Raw genomic sequence first — 22,658 nt, forward strand, 5'->3', positions numbered from 1 at the left:
ACACATTGATCGGTATGTGAGAAGATAAGATTATGCAACAATAAAAAGGTATTTATAAATCAAAATACGGCATTATTTATAATATAAACTTTATTATCACCGAGTGCATAATAAACAGCATAAACAAAAATCCTGATTTTATAAAAAACCTACATTAAAGCTTAATTTATATGCCTACTTATAATAAATTATGTAACATATAAATAAATATAATTATAATTTATAACAAACGACTGAACGGTTTACAGTCAAATACTGCACAGAAATATAGATGATCTTTGATCTTTTATTGTGGATTTAACTTAAGGTTTAAACATTTAAGTGTAGATATGATGTCAAAAATATATAATTTCTATTGTCATGTGTTTATCTTAATCTAATTGTGAGATTTCTTTTCACAAGTTATGAATCACAAGTTCATAAATAATATTAATATTACACTTACACTCATGTGCACGAATCATCACGATCACTACACCTCATAAATCAAAGTCCTCCGCCGCGTCTGTCTGTTTGTTCGCGATAAACTCAAAAACTACGATTTTCATGCGGTTTTCACTTATTAATTAGAGTGATTCTTTAGAAAGGTTTATAAGGTGTATAATTTTTACCCGTGCGAAGCCGTGGCGGGTTGCTAGTAAAAATAAAACATTATATATATCTATTGTAACAACCTATGAGTTTGAGACTTGTTTGCTTTAGTTTTTAGCCGTACCCTGGGAAGCTATCAATTGTACCGGTACCCGGGAACTGTAGACAGTCGGGGGGCTACAATTTGATTATCTATGATATTATCCACATTGAAGGAAGAATTCAATGTTTTATACATGAAATCGAGGATAGCACTATTAACAATTTAGTTTTTAATAGCTTTCCTTATTTCGTCCTTTGTAAAGACACTAAGCGCCACTTGCACCGTCCCACTAATCCGAGGTTAACCAGTTAAACCGTTAATCCAGTGTCAAATTGTACTGGTAACCATGGTAACTCCATATTTAACCGGCTAACCCCGGGTTAGTGGAATGGTGCAAGTGGCCCTAAGATACATACATAATTAACGCCTCTTTAGATCTAAATAACTCTTTAATTACTCTCTGGTCAAAAATGTATCCCGAATAACATTCAAGGAGCGTGGTTGCTAATTCCTATTTCCTATCAGCTCAGTTATTCGCTACAGTCTCTTCTATCCAGGGCACGAAGTTGGTGACCCTAGTGTATACGCCAGGGAAGCCAGCCTCAGCACATTTCTTGCCGTAGGACACTACGCCGATCTGGTAGAAGAATGTCATGTGTGTCTCGCTGTTGTACTGGAAAAGGAGAAGATTGGTTAAGATTGTGGGTCTTACGTAAAATCAGCAGTGGTTTCGCTGGTTGACGACTCGTGGAAAGCATTACAGAAGATTTACTACTTAGTCTTTTTTAAATGTGGACGCATGGAAAGTCACACGAAGCTGACTATTGCAATGGCATCAAACGAAAATGTACATTGTACTAGTCACAGGTATTCAGTCAGACGCTTTTCGGTGAAGGAAAGCGACGCGAGGAAACCGGAGTAATCCTGATAAGGTCTAGTTTACCCTCTGGATTTGAAGGTCAGATGGCAGTCGCTTCCATAAAAACTAGGGATTAGTTGCTAAGCGGACCCCAGGCTCCCATGAGCAAGGACTGAAAAACCGCAAAAGACCGGTAACCTAAAATAAAGGTATCAATTGAATAGGTACCCAACAGTAATGGTACCCGAATAAAACGGCAAAATACCAGTACCTAAAATAAAGGTATCAATTGAATAGGTACCCAACAGTAACGGTACCCGAATAAAACGGCAAAATACCAGTACCTAAAATAAAGGTATCAATTGAATAGGTACCCAACAGTAACGGTACCCGAATAAAACGGCAAAATATCAGTACCTAAAATAAAAGTATCAATTGAATAGGTACCCAACAGTAATGGTACCCGAATAAAACGGAAAAATACCAGTACCTAAAATAAAGGTATCAATTGAATAGGTATCCAACAGTAACGGTACCCGAACAAATAGAATTTAACAGGTACCTTTTTGAAACGGTACCGTTAAGGCTAACCGTTTGAAGTAGGTAAGGGTACCCGACCGAAAAACAAACCGCACAATACGGCTGTTCCATATCAAAACCTAGTAAATGACAAATTTCTCAAAATTTGTTTTTATGTTATTTGGACTAGCGTTGAAAATGCCGGAAAAATCAAATGTTTTGTTCGAGAATTTATTAAATTTTCGTTTTTGTCCGTTTGTTTCGGATTTTTAAAGAAAAAAACCAACCGACTGATAAGCGTAATGACACAACTGTGACAACTGAACTGAACTGACACTGACACCGATCCGATGTCAAATGTGACCAGTATTGAGAAAAATAACCGATTGAAACCTGTTTCAGTCGCTTTTTTCGTTTTATTCGGAAAAATTGAAGCGGTAAATCTCATGGTTTTTTCCGTAAAAATGCGAAAAAAACGAGCCGTTTGGAAAGAAACGCGATTTTTCCAGAAATTTTTAACGCTAATTTGGACCCACCTAGTAAGTCCTCACCCGATTACAAAGACACCTGCTCAAAAATCGGCATAAATAACGGAGATTTTGACACCTTCAAACCTAGTAAGTAGCATGTGTAGTGACGGTTTAACAAAATCTAGGAAGGTACTGGTAACAACTTGGTGGTAACTAGTGGGAAAAACCCCGAAATGTCTTGAATATTGATAAGTGATACACCAGGTTCACACCTAAAACGAGCACTTACCTACTAGGTATTGGAGTGGGAATATGTAACACAAAACATCGGTGCTCACGTTTTCAAAGTTAGTAAGGGGTATAAACGTGTATAAATACAATATTATTATATAATATTGATGTTGATACATGGAATAGTTACTAAGTAGTTATTCATGTAGAAAATTTATTTTATTAAAATTTAAAACATTTTTTGAGGCTGTCACATTTTATGTTGTTACGCGCTTCTGTAAAATTTGGTCTGATGCACTTACTGGGTTTTGCTATGGGACAGCCGAATAATAGCTTGTCAGATTTACTTCTAAGTTCAAACATTTGACACATCACATCACAACGCCCATAGAATGTAAACGTGCATGGCCATTGAAATTATAAATAAAATTCCGTAATAATATAAGGGCTTGTCAAGTACTTAAATCAGTAAAATATATTTATAATAAATTTTAAACATATTTGATTTTTAGGGTTCCGTACCCAAAGGGTAAAACGGGACCCTATTACTAAGACTTCGCTGTCCGTCCGTCCGTCCGTCCGTCCGTCCGTCCGTCTGTCACCAGGCTGTATCTCACGAACCGTGATAGCTAGACAGTTGAAATTTTCAGAGATGATGTATTTCTGTTGCCGCTATAACAACAAATACTAAAAACAGAATAAAATAAAGATTTAAATGGGGCTCCCATACAACAAACGTGATTTTTGACCAAAGTTAAGCAACGTCGGGAGTGGTCAGTACTTGGATGGGTGACCGTTTTTTTTTTTTGCTTTTTTTTGTTTTTTTTTTTGCATTATGGTACGGAACCCTTCGTGCGCGAGTCCGACTCGCACTTGCCCGGTTTTTTTTAGATCATATGGGCATGGCACACTGCGTCCGATTCGCACTTCGCTCCGAAGTTTGAGCGAGACAACGCTATGCGCGTATTATAGTGATATCCCGCTCGCACGTCGGGTCGTGCGAATTGGACGCAGTGTGCCATGCAAAGAATATAAGTGCCATGCCCCATAATAGTAATTGAATATTTTACGATAATAATTTACCATGTATTACCAGTTACCTATTTTTTTTAAAGCAGTGTTGTGACCGATTGCCGTATTCGAACTTCAAGATATTCACAAGAGACGACACGTACTAGATCCATTCTAGATACGTTATTTATAGTTTAGATATAAATTAGTTCTCTTTTGCAGCGCAATTCAAGCAACCAATGTCACTTTTACGTTAGATGCGTAAGATATCTATTAGATGTGAATTGGATCTTTAAGTCATATCCTGAGGAAATCGTTCAAGAGTATCTCCAGAATCGCGCAAATGTCAAATTTGACAGGTTAGATCTTAAACATATCGTTATCGTATCTTGGTGATGTCTAAAAGATATCTAATAGATGTCTATTTCAAAATCCGAATCGGGCCCCGAGTCTGTCGTTTCGATTCATATGACATTTCCATAAGTTGATAAAAATCGATTATAAATGTATAACAATAAACGATAGGTCCATCTTTATCCACGTGATATAACACCTGTCACTTTTTAACACCATGGGATAGAAAGTGACGGACACCGTTTTATCACGCTGTCACGTAGACAAGAATGACCATCATATCCGTACAGGTTAACTACAATTAATAATATAAATAAACGAAACAATGCTAACAAATAAAATAATACAAACATGCATAAATCCAAACATATTTCATGTGATGTGTTGCCAAGGCCAAGCGCATTATGTATAAAGCTTTTACACTCGAAAGTTATCAGATCCCGTAGTAGGTACCAAGAATTTTACTTTGTAAGTCCTAACTTACTTCTTACTCTATAAAGTCAGTCAGCTCCATCATCAGACCCTGAATATGACCTAGTGTCAAAGATCTTGTTGAGACGAATCAAACGAGCCTAAACACGAAGTGGTTTAGTTGCATGGTTGATTGGTACTGGTGACCACCTTCCAGCTCCATCATCAGACCCTGAGTATGACCTAGTAGTGTCAAAGATCTTGTTGAGACGAATCAAACGAGCCTAAACACGAAGTGGTTTAGTTGCATGGTTGATTGGTACTGGTGACCACCTTCCAGCTCCATCATCAGACCCTGAGTATGACCTAGTATCAAAGATCTTGTCGAGACGAATCAAACGAGCCTAAACACGAAGTGGTTTAGTTGCATGGTTGATTGGTACTGGTGACCACCTTCCAGCTCGATCATCAGACCCTGAGTATGACCTAGTATCAAAGATCTTGTCGAGACGAATCAAACGAGCCTAAACACGAAGTGGTTTAGTTGCATGGTTGATTGGTACTGGTGACCACCTTCCAGCTCCATCATCAGACCCTGAGTATCACATAATGTCAAAGATCTTGTCGAGACGAATCAAACGAGCCTAAACACGAAGTTTAGGCGAATTTAGTTACATGATTGACGACACCCATGACGACTTTTGTGACAAAGTGCACGGCATACATCTTGGATTCCAAAATAGTCGGGTTTGCAGGTCCAGGTCCAGGTCTGCTTCGAAGTCCTTAGGCAACTGTATTTTTTTGATTCCATACAATATAAGTGAGACACGCGTTACCTCCCCGCTCTCGCGAGTGACCGGTTAGAATTAGGGTATCAGGTCAAACGCGATAAGGTTTTTTTATTTAAAGGTACCGTTTGGAGGTAAGCTTTTATTTAACGGTACCGTTGGGACTAAAGCTTGTTTGGATATCTAAATTATTGATACCATTACCTGAATGCTATTTAAACGGTCGGATACCTTTTGAACATATCCGTATAGGTACTTTTATTTAACGGTACCGTTTGGACTAAAGCTTATTTGGATACCTAAAGTATTGATATCAATATGGAATGCCAGTTTAACGGTCGGATACCTATAAACAAAACACGTAAAGGTACTTTTATTTAACGGTACCGTTTGAACGGAAGCTTGTTTGGATACGGGTACCGATTGATATTGGTACCGAAATGCTACTTTTAACGGTCGGGTACCTTTTCAAAAGACCGGTCAAAACCGTTTTTAAAGGTACCTTTTCAGTCCCTGCCCATGAGCCGTGGCAGAATACCGGGATAACTCGAGGAAGAAGAAGAGACTAGTCAGTTATTAATAACGTATCACTTAAATAATAAAGTATCACTTTAAAGTGATACTTACAATAGGCTGCATAAGCGGCCCCCCACTGTCCCCCTGGCATGCATCCTTCCCCCCTTTCTTGAAGCCGGCGCACAGCACCCGCTGGTCGATCACTTGCGCCTTATACGCTGAGTATGCTTGTGCGCAGAACTCATTGCTGACGACCGGCAGTTGAAGCACTTGGAGATGCGGGGCGGATGGCCCACCTGAACAAAAAAAACAGTTGATAGATGTATGAGTACTTGAACACATCAACCTACAGTGATATCTAAAATTAGAGTTAAAATACAGATATATAAGTCTAATTTTTGATGTAGTCATATTTGGGAAGGAGGAAAAGAATAGATTTAGGTAAACTTACCACAACGTAGTTAATATTTCATTGCAAACGTAACTTTACCTATCCTACCTAATCTAGTTTATTCTAGATAGTAAGCGACCTACATAGTTGACAATAACGAAAGGAGCACTATAGGTACATAAGAATACATAATTAGTATAATTAGATAGATCGATAACATTTAGAGACAGAGGTCAATACTTGTATAAACAATAAATCATTCTCGAATCAGTTTAAGTATTGAAGCACTACTATAATAAGTATTAAACTAGTACCTAGTACTATTTAATAGTAAGTAGGTACATATACATACATATACAACACGTTAACGGAAGCTTTCCCAAAAAAATCGCGCTATCAAGTTTTAAAATCCCCATCCGACCCGACTATTTACTTAAATTTTCTGAATCAGTCAAAATGTAGCCATTTTCACCCACTTCCGACCCATAAAGGAAATCGATTTATATCTCATTTCATGATTTAAAAATGAAATCTAAAATCCTATAGGTACTATACGGTGGAATACATATGTAACACAAACATACAATTGACTGCTAAAATCTTTTGGATTAAAACGGTTTTTAAGAATTGACCTACTTGTCTTGACCCTTGGGGTTAAAAGGAAAATAAAGGGTAGGTAATTAATACTCACGAAATTCCGTGTCACCCCAGCCGGCGATGAGTGGCGTGTAGTTCTCATAGCTGCGCGAGCGCAGTTCGCCGCTGCGCGGGATGCAGATAGGCTGGATCAAATCTAAAACAAATAGCGTGTAGTCAGCGTTGCTTTTTAGAAAACTCATACTTGTATGTCAATTTCAGAATGATTTTTTAATCTTGCGGTTGTTTTTTTTTTTTTTTTATTATTATGAATGGGCTTACTCATGGCCACAGACTAGCCGAGGCGTAGACGTGGCCTACGATGGAGCGAGCTTGCCCAGAAGGTGCCTGTTCACTCTTGATTTGAAGGTTGCCGGGTTATAAGAACACGGAAATATAGACGCCGGCAGGGAATTCCATTCCTTGGCAGTTCGCATAAGGAAAGTAGAAGCAAAGCGCTTCGTGCGAATTGGTGGAATATCTACCATGTAAGGATGGAAACCGGCCGTGCGTCTAAAAGTCCGATGGTAGAATGGGGACGGTGGTATAAGCTCGTGTAGCTCTTGGGCACACTCCCCGAAGTGCAGCCTGTAGAATACCGACAGGCTGGCGACTTTCCGCCGATGGGCCAAAGACTGAAGCTTAGCCGTTAGCTTCTTGTCGCCAATCATCCTCCTGGCTCTGCGCTCCACTGAGTCCAAAGCGGCGAGTTGGTATTTAGCTGAGCCATCCCACAGGTGGCTGCAATACTCCATACACGACCGGACTTGAGCTTTGTAAAGTGTTAGAAGCTGTCCAGGTGTGAAGTATCGCTTCACCTTATTTAGGACGCCCAGCTTTCTGGCCGCAGTTTGAGCTTTAGACTCAATGAAGCTGCCGAAGCTGAGGACTGAACTCAGCTCCATGCCGAGGAGTTCCAGACTGTCGGCAATAGGTACAGATGCACCCCGGAAAGAAGGAGTCAGGTCGAATGGACTCCGTTTTGCGGAAAATAGACACGTCTGCGTTTTGGAGGCATTGAACGTGACCAGATTGTCATCACCCCACTGGGAAACGAGACTAAGGGTCAAGTTCATTCGCTCAACCATGGCCTCTCTCTGTGAACGTATATCCTCCCTGCTGTCCCCTGCACTAGCCAAATATCTTTCAACAACCGTACTGTCATCTGCATAACCTACAATGCTGGGTTGCAGCATGTCGTTAATGTGGAGCAGGAAAAGGGTTGCGGAGAGAACAGACCCCTGAGGAACACCAGCGTCAATGGCCATGAGGTCCGAAGAGCAGCCATCAATAACTACTCTGATCGACCGTTCACTCAAGAAATCAGATAGCCAGCTACAAAAGTCAGCAGGGATGCCGTATGCAGGAAGCTTGCTAAGGAGACTTGCGTGCCAAACCCTGTCAAAGGCCTTCGAGATGTCCAGTGAAACAGCAAGCGCTTCACCGTTCCTCTCGATGGCCTCGCCGCAGCAGTGCGTGACATACGCTAAAAGATCCCCAGTAGACCGACCTCGGCGAAAGCCATACTGACGGTCACTGAGCAGATCATTTGCTTCGAGGTATGCCAGCAGCTTGCCGTTAAGTACCCTTTCCATGACTTTACAGAGCATGGAGGTAATGGCGATTGGTCGGTAATTGCAGGGATCAGCACGACTACCCTTCTTGGGTACTGGCTGCACGTTTGCAAGCTTCCAGGATTTCGGCACCGTTCTTGTTTGGAGAGAGAGGCGGTACAGGCGTGTCAGTACAGGAGACAACTCAGGCGCACACTGCTTTAGTACACGTGCAGGTATACCGTCTGGTCCATTGGCCTTATTCACGTCAAGATTCTGCAGAGCTCGGCGTACCTCTTTTTGATGTATAGCAATTCTCTGCATAGAGGAACTGCATTGAGGTAGCGTAGGTGGAAGTTTTGAGCCTGCATCTAGACGTGAATTGCTCGCAAACAGAGAAGCAAACAAGTTAGCTTTCTCTGTCGCGGAGTGGGCCAGTGTCCCATCAGGTTTCTGCAGAGGTGGCAATGTGGGTCGGCAGAAGTTGGATTCGACCGCTTTCGACAGGGACCAGAACCGCTTGCTACCAGGAGGGTAGGAGGCGAGTTTGGCCCCTATTCGACTGACGTGGTCGAATCGAGCCTTTTGAAGCACCCGTTTGCAGGACTTGGCAGCTGAGTTAAAGGCTTTTTTCCTCGCGCGAACCCTCTGTGCTCCAGCTTTGGTATCGCGGGCTAATACCCAAGCCTGGTATGCAGACTGCTTAAGGGCCTCGGCTCTAGCACTAGCAGGTTGTTGTATTACAAGGTGAGACAGTCCTGAAGGCGCGCACTTATGATTTATATTTATAACAATAATAACTAAGTTTATTCGTTCAGTTGTTTTTACGCGGTTTGTTGAATTATTTCATTTATGTCAATTAACATTACCGTTGACTGAATGATTTAAAAACTTACTAGTGAACTGCACGTTGCGAGATAGAACGAGGATGCCGATGTCATTAGTGAAGGACTTGGGGCTGTACTCCTGATGCTTGACCAGGGTCTTGATGAGCACGTCCACGGGAGTCGCTCCCTCATCGTCGCGCTCGAGGTCCAGCTCTCCCAGGCGGACAAGGTAGCTGAGAATAAAATAAATACACTTAATCTTAATAAAATTGAGTATAAGTACATTCGAAAATGAGCGAGATTCTCTGTTTTAAAGACTCCTAGACGGCTGGATGGCTGAATGATGACGGATGATGATGAAGGGGGCACAAATCTAATAATGATATGGCGTTGCGATGCCTTAAAAAAAACACTAATAACGATTGTGGAAACAGAATTGCATTCGGAAATATTAAAATTCATCTAAAGAAACATAAAAAACAACGGGAAAACTTGTTTTGAATATATTCGGAACGGTGTAAAAAAAAACCATTAATCTTAAAAACTTTGAAAAAGTTGTAGGTAGTGTAAGATATGGAGCTACCATTTTTGTAATGATTATGTTCTTCATGTTTTGTTTCCTTGTGTTGCTTTTGCTTGGTGCTTTTGATATGTGTGTCGGTTTTGTTACGTAACCAGCCACTTACAGAGACAAATACGAACAAATAACTAGAGATGCAACGGATAGTTGTTTGGCCGGATACCGGATACCGGATATTCGGCCTGACCATCGGCCGGATATCCGGTATCCGGCCGCCGAATATTCGGCCAGAGGAACTATACCTACATTTCGGATTATCAGGTGCGCATTCTGATGGTTTGACCTGTTTCCTAGTAAACGTTCGCGCGGACTCATTTCTAGGTTCGAAATGAATGCGCGCGCAAGTCAATGGAATTATTAAATTGTTTTAAAATAATAAACAAGTACGATTATGATCGTGTCTGTTTCATAAATCCAATTTGTTTACTCCGAAATCAAGCAATGTTACTATCCGGTATCCGGCCGGATAGTAGGTCACTATCCGGTATCCGGCCGGATAGTAAATTAATGGCCGGATAGGCCGGATACCGGATAGTAAATGATATCCGGTGCATCTCTACAAATAACCATATGCACCGTGTATTTACATATAAACCGGTCGGAGAATCTGCCGGCGGGCCTTGGAGAGACAATAAAATTATATTATCATTGTACGTTTGTGGTTTTGCAACAGTAGCTAGAGAATAGGTACGCTTAAATTAATTTTTAAATGTATTTTTTTTATCGTTGGAAGGATTTTGTAAGGTACATTTAATTCAAGATTATTCCTAAAGATTCCTTCCCAAATCCCCAGTTTTTCCAAAATTTACTGCCATCTGACCTTTTTTTAAGAAAAAGGGGACACTTTGCTATGCCTTATTGGGTTAAGTCCGGTTTCCTCTCAATGTTTTCCTCAAGTGTGAGTAATAAATACGAGTTAGTATCAATAGACTATAAACTGAAACAGATGTCATATATCAAAGAAAAGACGAAGCTGTCCAGTGGTGAAGGCCGGATCCAGGTATATAGTTTAATATACTGGAATCAGTTATGTATCGCTGCCATACATGACCCAAAATTTTTTTATTAAGCTATGAGCTTCATCACATCTGATATTTGAGTAATTCTAAGCATTTCTAGCCTGTGATGTGATGAAGCTCATAGCTTAATAAAAATGTTTTGTGTCAACTTTATAACTGCTTCCGCTAATATACTTATATAGTAGTCGTGTAACTTTGAAAACCCAAATCAAAATATTTGATAAATTAATTATTTATTAACAAGCAACGAATCTATATATATAAATTACTTTATAATAAAATTAAAACTAACTTATCTAAATAAGGCATTGTGCCAAAGATACCTATAATTTAAATAATTAGATTTGTTCCCAAAAATAATCAATAGATATTTCGTACGATCAAAGAAAGAGGGGATGCAGGCTCTAACATCATGTCGCGAATGTTATCTTCATTCAATTTAATGTGACATTAGTTCCGGTTTATCTTTTCTTTATATAACCTGCATTCGATATCATTCAGACTGACGTGAACCATAATTACTGTATCGCATTTAATGCCATTCATCACTAGAATCATTACATTTTATAATCTGACGGAACTGGACAATTCCTAGTTTTTTATGACGATTTTTATTTGGTGTTTAAGTTGTAATTCATACCGCACTGCTTCCGTTTGCCCTTCAGAAGAAACGATTTGTGAATAAAATCACAATCGCAATATACCACTTATATCTAACATATTATGGTAAGGAAAATTGTTGTATGTGCAGTATGTATTATATACATTTTATATTGCATTTAAGTGCAGTATTTTATTATTATTCTAGATTGTACAATTTCTAATCTATAATTTCGTGCACTATCCGCTAATGGCTTGTTTTAGCTTGGTCCCCATTACATTTTTGTTAAACGTTTTTAAATATCAGTTCACCTATCATCTACCGCAGTAAAATCTTCTCTTTTCGGTGGTAATTTTTAGTAAACTTGTATTGTATTTTAATATTGCGTAAATTATTGCCAAAAAACTAATTTTTGACAGCCTTTTAGTGATAGCCATATTCGAGAAATTATTCTTTTCGTACATCTAACTCCTACACTTCATACTACTAATCACAGTCATTATTTTGATTAAATAGTGATTTTAGTATGTAGGTATAGTGCGTAAAATTAATTTAATATGTAGGTAAGTACAAGTACCTATATATATATTTTCCTACCTACTAGGTTAGAATTTTTTAAAACAAAACTCTAACTTTACATTTCAATCAAAGGTTCATAGAAGTTCATGTTGAAATGTAATAGGTCATATTTTTTTCCATTTGGACTCATTCTCCGTGAACACACAATGGAGCTGTTTACATACTAATGAGGCTTGTTACGAAATCGAGGCTGATTTTTTTCAAATTGCGTATATTATTTGTCACTGCGATCAGAACTTCGAATGACATGCAAAATTATTTGTTAGGTTCTAGTTCACAAGGTCGAATTTTAACAATTGATTAGTTTCGCTTTAGTACCCGTGGAAATACTGCTAATAATAAAGTGATGAGCATACATTCCTAAAATAGACCAATATAAGCTGCATCTGACGTAGGTATTATGCTAATAATACATTAGTTGATGATACACACGCTCTTTATATACATATATGTAAAAATAAAAGTTATATAAAACCGGCCAAGTACGCGTCGGTCGCGAATAATGGAGAGGGTTCCGTCTACGTACGTTATAAGAAGTCATACCAGAAAAAAAGTGTAAGTAGACCTATTTTCCGCGCCAACGTCATTTTAATATGAAAAGAAGATTTTTGAAAAAAGCAATCGGACTAATCAAAATCGAATCCACTTTTTCATGTACCCAATTTAGATGTTTTAGAGAGTTTAGGGTCGAAATGCACATTTGACTCCCCTAGAGTTGCACGCGACCTTATGTCATACGGTAAAGAAACCGAGTTCCATCAGGCGAGCCGTATTGTTTGCCACTCACTAACAGCTTAAAAAAAAACACTCACAGATCATTTTCCCTGGTGTGTATGCAATGGGCAGCAGTTAGTACGTGGCGGGCAGATATGAGCGACCCTCCGCAGAGCCAGCGTGCGCCGGCGCCGGCGCGCCGCTCCTTGTAACCCAGCAGCGCCATCCAGGGGAAGTCACCTGGAACAAGACAAGTGGTGAGTGGTTAGAGAAAATACATTATTAAATAAAAATAACCACTGGTATATTTGGGTAAGAGTTCCAACAGACCTGAGGTCTGGTGTATAAAACCTTGTAACTATGTAGTAAACTAAAATAAATATCATATAAGAGAAAGTGACCAAGGCCTCCAGTGCCCAGGGCTGAGATCGAACTAGAATCTTCTGCATTCGTACCAGATACCTCAACCACTCGGCTACCCAACACACGGCGATACGTGTCGAATTTTCACCTCTTCACTCATTCATCTTCATTTTACTTACCCAACTTAGCAGGTATGCCTCCAACAACTCTACTGAAGGATGCATTGCTGACTCCGCACACCGGGGCCTCTGGTAGCGACACGGCTGCAAGCTGTGGCTCGAGCTCCTTAGGCTCCGGACCTGGAGAAGGCTCTGTAGGATGTATGGGGGCTGGAGTAGGCTGGGTGGGGGCTGGAGTGGGCTGAGTGGCGGCTGTCATAGGCTCGGTGGGGGGTAGACCGGTGGGAATGCCAGGGCGAGGGCAGCAGACCTGCGAAAAAAATATCTTTACCTTAATTCCTGGGCCATCTAAGGTTTAGTTTATTGGATACATCATAACGTTAGCTATTTAGGGCTTAACAATAAAATCTTGTGATCGTATACAATGACTGATCAGTGATCACGATCGATTTAATGGTCACTATTTCTATAAATTGAGTATTCTCAGAGAGAAAAATATAATTGCATACCTATTGCAATCCTTGTTCTAGACAAAATTAGACTAGTTTTAAATTGATTGAAAATATAAAAGACGGATAAATAATATTAATAACATCAAAACCTATCAATACGTATATCCAAATCTCGTCGACGACTTTTATGGACCCACGTATTCTACCTACTTGATAATTATGTACTTAAGTAAAGATAAGCAGTAGATCCTCAAATGACAATTTCTAGATAAGATTATCGGGACTTACTAATGATTTAAGATGCTGTTCATGCAAGTAAGGCCTTACCTAAGTGGAAGTGGCGTTCATTTTAATTTGATATAAGCGATGTTAGGGTTGCTCCTCGACTCCTGGATCAGCTTCAGGTAGGGTTGACACTAGTCTTAATGTGACATTAGCATTCTTACCTTGGGATTATTTCCTTGGAAGCCACAGTGTGCTTGTCTTAACACCCACAAATCGTTAGGGTTGCCCCTCGACTCCTGGATCAGCTTCAGGTAGGGTTGACACTAGTATTAATGTGACATTAGCATTCTTACCTTGGGATTATTTCCTTGGAAGCCACAGTGTGCTTGTCGTAACACCCGCAAATCGTTAGGGTTGCTCCTCGACTCCTGGATCAGCTTCAGGTAGGGTTGACACTAGTCTTAATGTGACATTAGCATTCTTACCTTGGGATTATTTCCTTGGAAGCCACAGTGTGCTTGTCGTAACACCCACAAATCGTTAGGGTTGCTCCTCGACTCCTGGATCAGCTTCAGGTAGGGTTGACACTAGTCTTAATGTGACATTAGCATTCTTACCTTGGGATTATTTCCTTGGAAGCCACAGTGTGCTTGTCGTAACACCCACAAATCGTTAGGGTTGCCCCTCGACTCCTGGATCAGCTTCAGGTAGGGTTGACACTAGTCTTAATGTGACATTAGCATTCTTACCTTGGGATTATTTCCTTGGAAACCACAGTGTGCTTGTCTTAACACCCACAAATCGTTAGGGTTGCTCCTCGACTCCTGGATCAGCTTCAGGTAGGGTTGACACTAGTCTTAATGTGATATTAGCATTCTTACCTTGGGATTATTTCCTTGGAAGCCACAGTGTGCTTGTCGTAACACCCGCAAAGCGTTAGGGTTGCTCCTCGACTCCTGTATCAGCTTCAGGTAGGGTTGGCAATCAGTGACCGAGATACAGCTGCCCACCTCATTGTCTACCGTTGTGCAGGTTTCCTCTGCAAGTAAAATAAAGTTTTGTCAAATATGCTTTTGTCTGCTAACATAAGTAGTGGCTACTTTTCCTCGCGCAGCTTGTCATGTCATTGCAAAGTCTAGTTGTTTTTAATACTATGTATGTTTGTTTCTGTTTATTTCATGCTGTATTCATTACGTTCTTACTGCTGAGGTAAAATGTTATTTGCACTTTTGCACTCTGTACTTTTTAAGTGCTTTGCTATGCTCACGATTCTAAGTGAAGCGTTCGCTAGTTTGGGACTCGAAATAAACTGTTGTTTATAATTGTTATGGATCGATCAAGTACATTCTTATGATTTTAATAGGTTTCTACCGGTATATTTATACATAAATAACCTAATGTAAGGTACTTGCACCTAATAAGGCCCAGTTTTAAAGCTTGCTCAATTTCAAAATTTCATACTTTTATAAGTGTAAATGAGTTTAAATTTCTCGCCCATGTTTGGTTAGTACCATAGACAAAATGAAAAATAAAAAAATTAATTAAAAGTGGGCCTTATTAGGCGCAAGTACCTTATTACATTTTAAGTTAAACCCAAGCCTTGACTCATGCATGCACGTATTAAGGATGATTCACGCTAGACAGGAGCTAAAGATTTTATGGAAAGCACCACGTGATCACCGATCAGCCGTCATAGAAAATGGCATATGTCGGACGCCACGGCCCGGGCCTGGCCCGGTCGTCTAGCGTATGACTCACGCTAGGAAGGGAGGAGTTTCGCACCCCTGCCCGTGCCCAGTCCCGTAGTAAAGTAAACGTACTACGCGGTCCCAGTACATGTCATTTTGAAACTTAAAGTCACTGTCAATAGAGGTGACAGCAAGGTCTCATCTATTGGGCATTAGCATGTCGACCACTAGTACGTTTACCTTACCTAAAACGAAGTAATTTGGTTTCACTTCACACGAGTCACACTAGTTCACCTTGCTCGTCAGGTTTTTATTCGCTCGACAACATTTAAATATTTTAAGCGTTATCATTCATGGACTCAAATTAATGACAAAGCCGTCCAAAATGTTAAGTCGCTATAAAACTCGTGTAAGATTAGACCTTTTGATGTACAAACAGCATCACATCATTAAGTGTCCATCGGTGGACCTTATGCCTTTTGTAATAAGGTTTACGAACTATCAGTTAACAGTTATGGCGCGCTCAGTGTTGTTGTTGATGCATTTTAATTGTTGTTTTGAAGTTTTTCGAATGCTTATGAGTAGGTATAATTGAGAAATTATGATTTTTGCGAAGGTTGTCTGAATGTTTAGAAGCGTATCAAATCTGATTAAACAAATAGAACATGTTTAAAAATAAAATAATAAATAAATAAATTTAAAATGTAATTTTTTAACTTTAATTAATTTAATTTTAAAAGACAAACTTCTATGTATTTATGACATATAAATAACACTTGCACTGCGAGCGCTATCAAAATCGTTGCGACTTATATTGGTCTAAATCTATCCTGTATGGAATAAAAAAGAAACATGTCACTACTTACGTAAACGTCTGCGCTCTATTTCTGCTTTTTAACCCGTCAACTCCCGGGGGCCAAATTTGCTGACCAAAAAACGATTTTGAAGTTTTCACTTTAGAATTGAATATTAAGCCTTCCGGGGGCCTAGCCCAAGTGACATGACCGTTGATAGGTCATGTCACTCACTGCATCAAACACCAATCGAAACTTAAATAATGTATAGGAAATAGTCACATAACTTTCCGTAGCATCTGTCTTTTTTTTCTTTTAGCGTTTTTCGATGTACGATTATCATTTTGGCTAGACCCCCTTGTCGGTATGGAGCAAGGGGCCATCCATAACGACTGACCAGTCTGTCAACGACACTTGTTATGTTTACTAGTCATTGAGTAATGGAGCAACCTTGACCACGGCTCGTGAGGTCGCTCAGTCGTCAATGTCAACTCGCATCGATATGCACGATACATCCCACTTTAATTGAACTTGTAGTGCATATTGTACCATAGCCATCAGATGTATCGGAGTGGTCAAGGCGTTGACAAATATCTGAACACGATATTTGTTAAGGCGTTAGAGTGCGTGTTCAGATATTGTGAGCACATTAGCCGCTCCGATATATCTGATGGCGCCTGTACGAGGTAAGATAAGAATGTGTGATATCATCCTATTTTAAACTGCCCCAAACTATTACTTCACAAGAAGTGACCTACAAAGTGGCAATAGGTAACATACGTTAAGTTAATTATAGTTCTCAGATCGACAATAGTTAAACTCAATCACTGATAATAAATATTTACACATAATTAACTCTTCAAATACAAGTACCTAACTAACTTCGTTCAATTTTAAACCCCTCATGAAAATAAAAATAAGGCCGCAATTTCACATGATTTTCATTAATAACATAGATTTTCTAACAAGAAAACATATTCTTAATGGATTTCGTGTTTTTATTTGGCGGATTTTAAAAGGTTAACAGTCAATTAAACATACAGGTAACAATTTCAATTGTAACAACCTACTTATGTAATGCACGTAGGTATAAAATATTAAATAGTTATATTAATTCAAGGGAAGATGCGTCGTAAAATCGTCGATGAAATGTTTGTAAATAATGAAATCATGACATACCCACTCAATTGTATTATTCTGATAAGAAGAACCATTGATAATGATGAAAGAAAGATTACAGTTTTTCAATGATACCACATGATCAAGAGGATTAAAACACTGCATATCAGAGCCATGCCGCTAAACAGGGTGTTAAATCTAAATGTGTCTGTAGCTAAGGAAAATGAGGAAACTATACCCTAAGAGACAACGAAAGTATGGTTTAAGAAACAACCTACTTGTTAGCTAGGTATGTACCTACCTAATTCTTATTAAGTGTACCTGATTTCCGTACCAGATTCATTTTGATTTAACACCAAACAAACAAACAAAAAAACAAAACAAAAAAGAACATTACGGAAGATGCCGCTCGGTCCAAAGTTGAAATTGTTTCTCGAGTCCGCTGACACTGGAGTTAATGGCGGCAATGTTGTTGTTATCGATGCTGTAGTAGATTCAGCAGTCGAAGATTCTTCAGTAACTTTAGGAGTTTGCTCTGTAGCTTTTGTAAATCCAGGAGTTTTATCCTTCTGAGAATCAGGGAATGCTACAGCGTCACTAGACCCATCAAAGACAAAAGCATCTTCATTTGGTACCGTGTTCCCAGGTATAACGATCAGAGTATTTTCATTTTGTTTAACTTCTTTTGATGCGTTTGAATTATCGCTATTTGGATTATCTTGAAAGCTGCTTCTATCAGGAAAGCCAACTAGGTTGGGTTCATTTTGAAAACTACTTTGGCTTGGTTGGTCTTGGAATCCATTTTGGCTTGGTGGGTTTTGGAATCCATTTTCATTGTTATTAGGGAATTCATTTTTTGGTGGTGCAGTAGGAAATCCTACTTGACTGGAATCAGGCAAACCATTCTGGCTGGGCGGATTTTGGAATGCATTTTGACTTGGAGGATTTTGAAAGCCGTTTTCATTGGTATTAGGAAATTCATTCTTTGATGGTTCTGTAGCAAATCCAACTTGACTAGAATCAGGGAAACCATTCTGGCTTGGCGGATTTTGGAATACGTTTTGGCTTGGTAGATTTTGAAAGCCGTTTCCATTGGTATTAGGGAATTCATTCTTTGGTGGTGCTGTAGGAAGTCCAGCTTGACTGGAATCTGGGAAACCATTTGAAATTGGCGGATTTTGGAACCCATTTTGGCTTGGTGGATCTTGAAAGCCGTTTTCATGAGTATTAGGGAATTCATTCTTTGGTGGTGCAGTCGAAAATCCAACCTGACTGGAATCAGGGAAACCATTCGGGCTTGCTGGATTTTGGAACCCATTTTGATTTGGTGGATTCTGGAAGCCATGATTACCATTGGTATTTGTATATTCACTTTGTGGCGGTGGAGTATTGAGCCCAATTGAGTGGGGTGTGTTGTGGAATTGATTCTGACTTTGCGGATATTGGAAATTGTTTGTATTTACTGGATTCTGGAAGCCATATTGGTTGGCCCCATTTTGATCATAGAATTGATTCTGGTTAGGTATCCCAAATTGATTGGGTCTACTGTATTCGTAATTTGGTCTGCCGTAATCGTAATTTGGTCGGCTGTAGTCAGATATGGGTCTGCCGTATTCGTCTGTGTTGTGGCCATACGGATTGTTGTTGAGGTTCTGGGGCTGGATGTGTAGAACAGTTTGAATCCTGTGCCTTATTCTGGAAGGGTCTAGGAGGCTCTGACTGAAGCCTCGGTTGTCTCGCGATGGGAAGAATCCTAGATATAAGAATTTCAGTACTTTAGATATGATTAAGAGGTTTTGATGAGTAAAAGTATTGAGTTGTTATTTTTTACAAAATAATGAGATTCGCCTAAAGATTGGTAGGTAATGAACAGAGAATAACAAAAAAATAGCCAGGGATATCTTATAAAATAAAAACAGGTTAAAAATGAATAATCTTGAAAGTTTAATTTAGGAAAAGGAGATGCCTAATTTTGAAACAAATGAAGAATATTATAGTTTGGGTTAATGGCATAAAGTTAAGGCGAAGAAAATAGTGAAAATGGATCATTAATGTTATTATGCAGCAATTAGCTTCTCGCCTCTAAAAGTTCGGAGTTTTAAACTTATTTTTCAAGTGAACCCTTTTCAGCATAAAGACTTCTCTCCACTTCTTTAATATTTTATTTTTCTTAAAACACTGTATGTACTTAATTATATTTTTGTTTACTTATGAAAGCAGAAAGTCCTCTCAGAATAATCCTTGTATCTGATAACATTAAGTTTTATTTTGATAAATGATGACCTATAGCGTAGCGTAGGTATCGAAAGTGGACCGTTCACCTAACTACTCGTAGGTATTTTAGTGACAAAAGATATCGGAATAGCTACTTAGCAGCTTTTGTCAGCTATCATTACTTAGGTCAGTTTAGGTTCATGTTATACATAAGTTTTGAGTACCTTAATCTTTATTATAGCGTTGGTGGTGTTTGTACGTTTTTTGCGGTTACAAAACAACTAATATCTGTGTATGTATTTACCTAAAAGGACAAGCAGCATACCACATGGGTTTTTTGGCGGTATTGTTTGCGCTGGTTCGAGTACCTACTACCGGATTATAATTGCACAGGCGATGCAATGTGTGCGGACACACATTCCGCTATTTTCCTCAAATACTTGTAAGGTTCAGGGGGTCAATATAGACTGCGGGGTAATTTAACCTAATCGAAATCTTCCATGTTTTACTCTTTTTTTTTACTGGGAAAAAATCATTGATTTACATACAATACCGGGTGTGGCCTGTAACATGAGCAAATAATTAAAACATAGATTGTACTCCTCAAATGGTGACACTTTTGTTCAACAACTTTTAAAAATTATGAAGTATTTAGACTCCCTATTTTTCATACAAAATAAATATTATCTTCAATGGACGCCATCGCCACGCCATTATCATTGTGTTTGACGTTGCTTGTCACGCCTTAAACATAACAAAATTCGCAATACATTGCGTCTTAGAATAAACTTTAAAGTGTATTAAAAATCAAACCACAAGTAATTTTTAAAAGTCGCTGAACAAATGTTGGTCAATATGAGGAGTACAGCCTACGGTTTAATTTTTTGCTCATATTACAGGCCACACCCGGTATATAATTATACACTGGTACCACTAAACGAAATTAATAACTAGCTTAAATCTAAAATAGGCCCCTCAGGCATTGTACCAAGGATGCTGGCGGCATTAACAAGAGTGTCATATTTGTTCAGATAGTGAAAAAGAAGTGTTGTGTGTTACTCTAAGTTAAAAATGTAAAAATGTAAGATATTTCGATTAATTTAAATTAACCCGCAGTCTAAACTGCCCCTCTGTACACACACTTATGACTATGATGACATAAACAAAGTACCCGAGCAAGCTAAACATTCCAAAATTGAACCAAGAGATAGGATAAGGGTGTTAAGGCAAGACTGGCACGAGGGTTAAACAAACTTTGCCATGGCACAACATCTTTCACCATACGAACTCGAGAATAATACAAACTGCAATACATTATGTATAAATTTAATCCAAATGAATACTAAATCTTTATCATTCAAAATCATCACTTAAAAGTCAATTCTTCTAGATAAAATAAGGACTCAACTCAACATTTTAATGAAATTATTTTGCCACCTCTTGTGGATAAAATGCGCGCAATTTTTTCATCAGTTTTTTGTGGCATGCCCCAAATACAGTTTATTAATATCTTCGAGGGTAGTCTAGCAACATACATTTGTTTGTAAACAAACACTCAATGTAACATAAAATAGGGTAGACAGTGCTTGTCTATTTAACTGCGCTATGTAAATAGATAGAAATATTGCTAATGTAATAAAACAATTTTTGATAAAGGAAGACCAAATAACTTTTTTTTTTATTTTATTATTTAATTTAATAAATAATTTAATATTTAATTATATTAAAGGTATTGCAATGCAACCTCCAACCTAAGAAAATAATTTTCTATTCATTTTGAAAGGAGGTACTTTTGCGATTTTTTTTTCGTTAAAAGGGGAAGTAGGTACCTAAGATTTAGTTAGGTATATAAGGCCGCCGGTTTTATAGTTAGTATAGTTAGTTAGTATTTAATATTTTAGTTTATTTTCTCGTTGTGATTGTGAAAAATGAATTGTTGAACATGAGCATCGTGAAACATTGATTTAACTTTCTTATCAATAATTAAAGTACAAAGTTTATACACAAACTTCAAAATAGAATTCATAGCCTGTACCAAGTTTCAATAACGGCGCTTTAAGAATTTCTAGGTGAAAGAACAGTTAGAAAGTTAGACTAATATTAGCCAAAGCTTGACCCGAGTATTTAAAACCTAGAAAACTCACCAAACTGACAGAACACTAATTGCACACACATAAACAAATACACACAGAGCAACTTCGCCATCGTACACTCCGTCTGGAGGTCTCGCCTCAACTAACGACACTTGATAAAAAAGTTCAATAAAAAAAACACGCACGCGCAACTTTGAACTTTAATTGAAGGTTATAAAGTTGATTTTAAATTTTATAGGTGTCTGTCAAGACGGTTTGGTGGCCGTGGAGGTACTGAGGGACCGGAGGCTGGGTCGCGTATATATTGACCACTGGTCATTTTGTATGACGCACTATGTGATAAAAGGTCTGCGGAGATTTGTGTTACGCGTCCGCTTGTGATTGTAAACTTTTTTTGTATAGGTAGCCAAAGAAGGCCCAATTATTCATCTCGCTTACTTTAAACAATTCAGGTCATTCTAGGTAACAAAGGTAAGGATGGGCCTTCTTTGGTACAGGTACCTTAGGTAAAAGCACTGGTAATCATTGGCTACAAATATAATGACCACCAAAAAATACTTTGGTACCCTAAATAAAAAAATCATGCTTACCAAAAAAAATTACTGAACACCAAAAAAATAAGGCCTAAAATTACAAATGTACCACCATTTTAATTACAACTGCACTTCAAATTGTATTCGAATACCAAATATACGGAATGATTACCAAAAATCATTAATGATCACCAAATCTTGAAGACCAAATAAATGCGATATTTTCACCTAAATAAACCACTATGATACCAAAAAAATTATACATATTACCAAATAAAGTAAAATGATGCCAAAATTACTAGCCCCTCCCGCTCAACCCCCGTACCCCGCACCGCATAACTTAGGTAGGCATACTGAAATGCTAC

At 38.6% G+C, this 22,658-nt stretch overlaps 2 protein-coding genes across 2 annotated transcripts in view; both read right to left on the bottom strand.

Annotated features, from left to right (window-relative positions):
- The window catches only part of LOC134669492 (uncharacterized), a 245,804-nt gene that overhangs the window by 13,126 nt on the left and 210,020 nt on the right, over positions 1-22,658 (bottom strand). The gene's annotated exons all lie outside the window — the stretch shown is intronic.
- Positions 73-22,034, bottom strand: LOC134669551 (serine proteinase stubble-like). The gene is made up of 9 exons (XM_063527161.1): positions 21,812-22,034; positions 17,851-19,206; positions 14,734-14,891; positions 13,236-13,485; positions 12,792-12,933; positions 9,270-9,433; positions 6,876-6,977; positions 5,905-6,089; positions 73-1,307 (listed from the first exon to the last, which is right to left on the bottom strand). Exons 1-9 carry the CDS (start codon positions 21,870-21,872, stop codon positions 1,161-1,163), a joined length of 2,565 nt encoding a protein of 854 aa, XP_063383231.1. The 5' UTR covers positions 21,873-22,034; the 3' UTR covers positions 73-1,160.

The sequence above is a fragment of the Cydia fagiglandana genome, chromosome 1 (assembly GCF_963556715.1).
Source record: "Cydia fagiglandana chromosome 1, ilCydFagi1.1, whole genome shotgun sequence".
NCBI lineage: Eukaryota > Metazoa > Arthropoda > Insecta > Lepidoptera > Tortricidae > Cydia > Cydia fagiglandana.

Excerpts from the sequence above, each read along its gene's own strand:
- LOC134669551 (XM_063527161.1), bottom strand. The coding sequence starts at position 21,872 with ATGGCGAAGTTGCTCTGTGTGTATTTGTTTATGTGTGTGCAATTAGTG. Across the intron at positions 12,934-13,235 it reads AGGCATACCTGCTAAGTTGG|GTGACTTCCCCTGGATGGCG; the intron begins GTAAGTAAAATG and ends GTCTTGTTCCAG. Across the intron at positions 6,978-9,269 it reads TCGCAACGTGCAGTTCACTA|ATTTGATCCAGCCTATCTGC; the intron begins GTAAGTTTTTAA and ends TATTTGTTTTAG.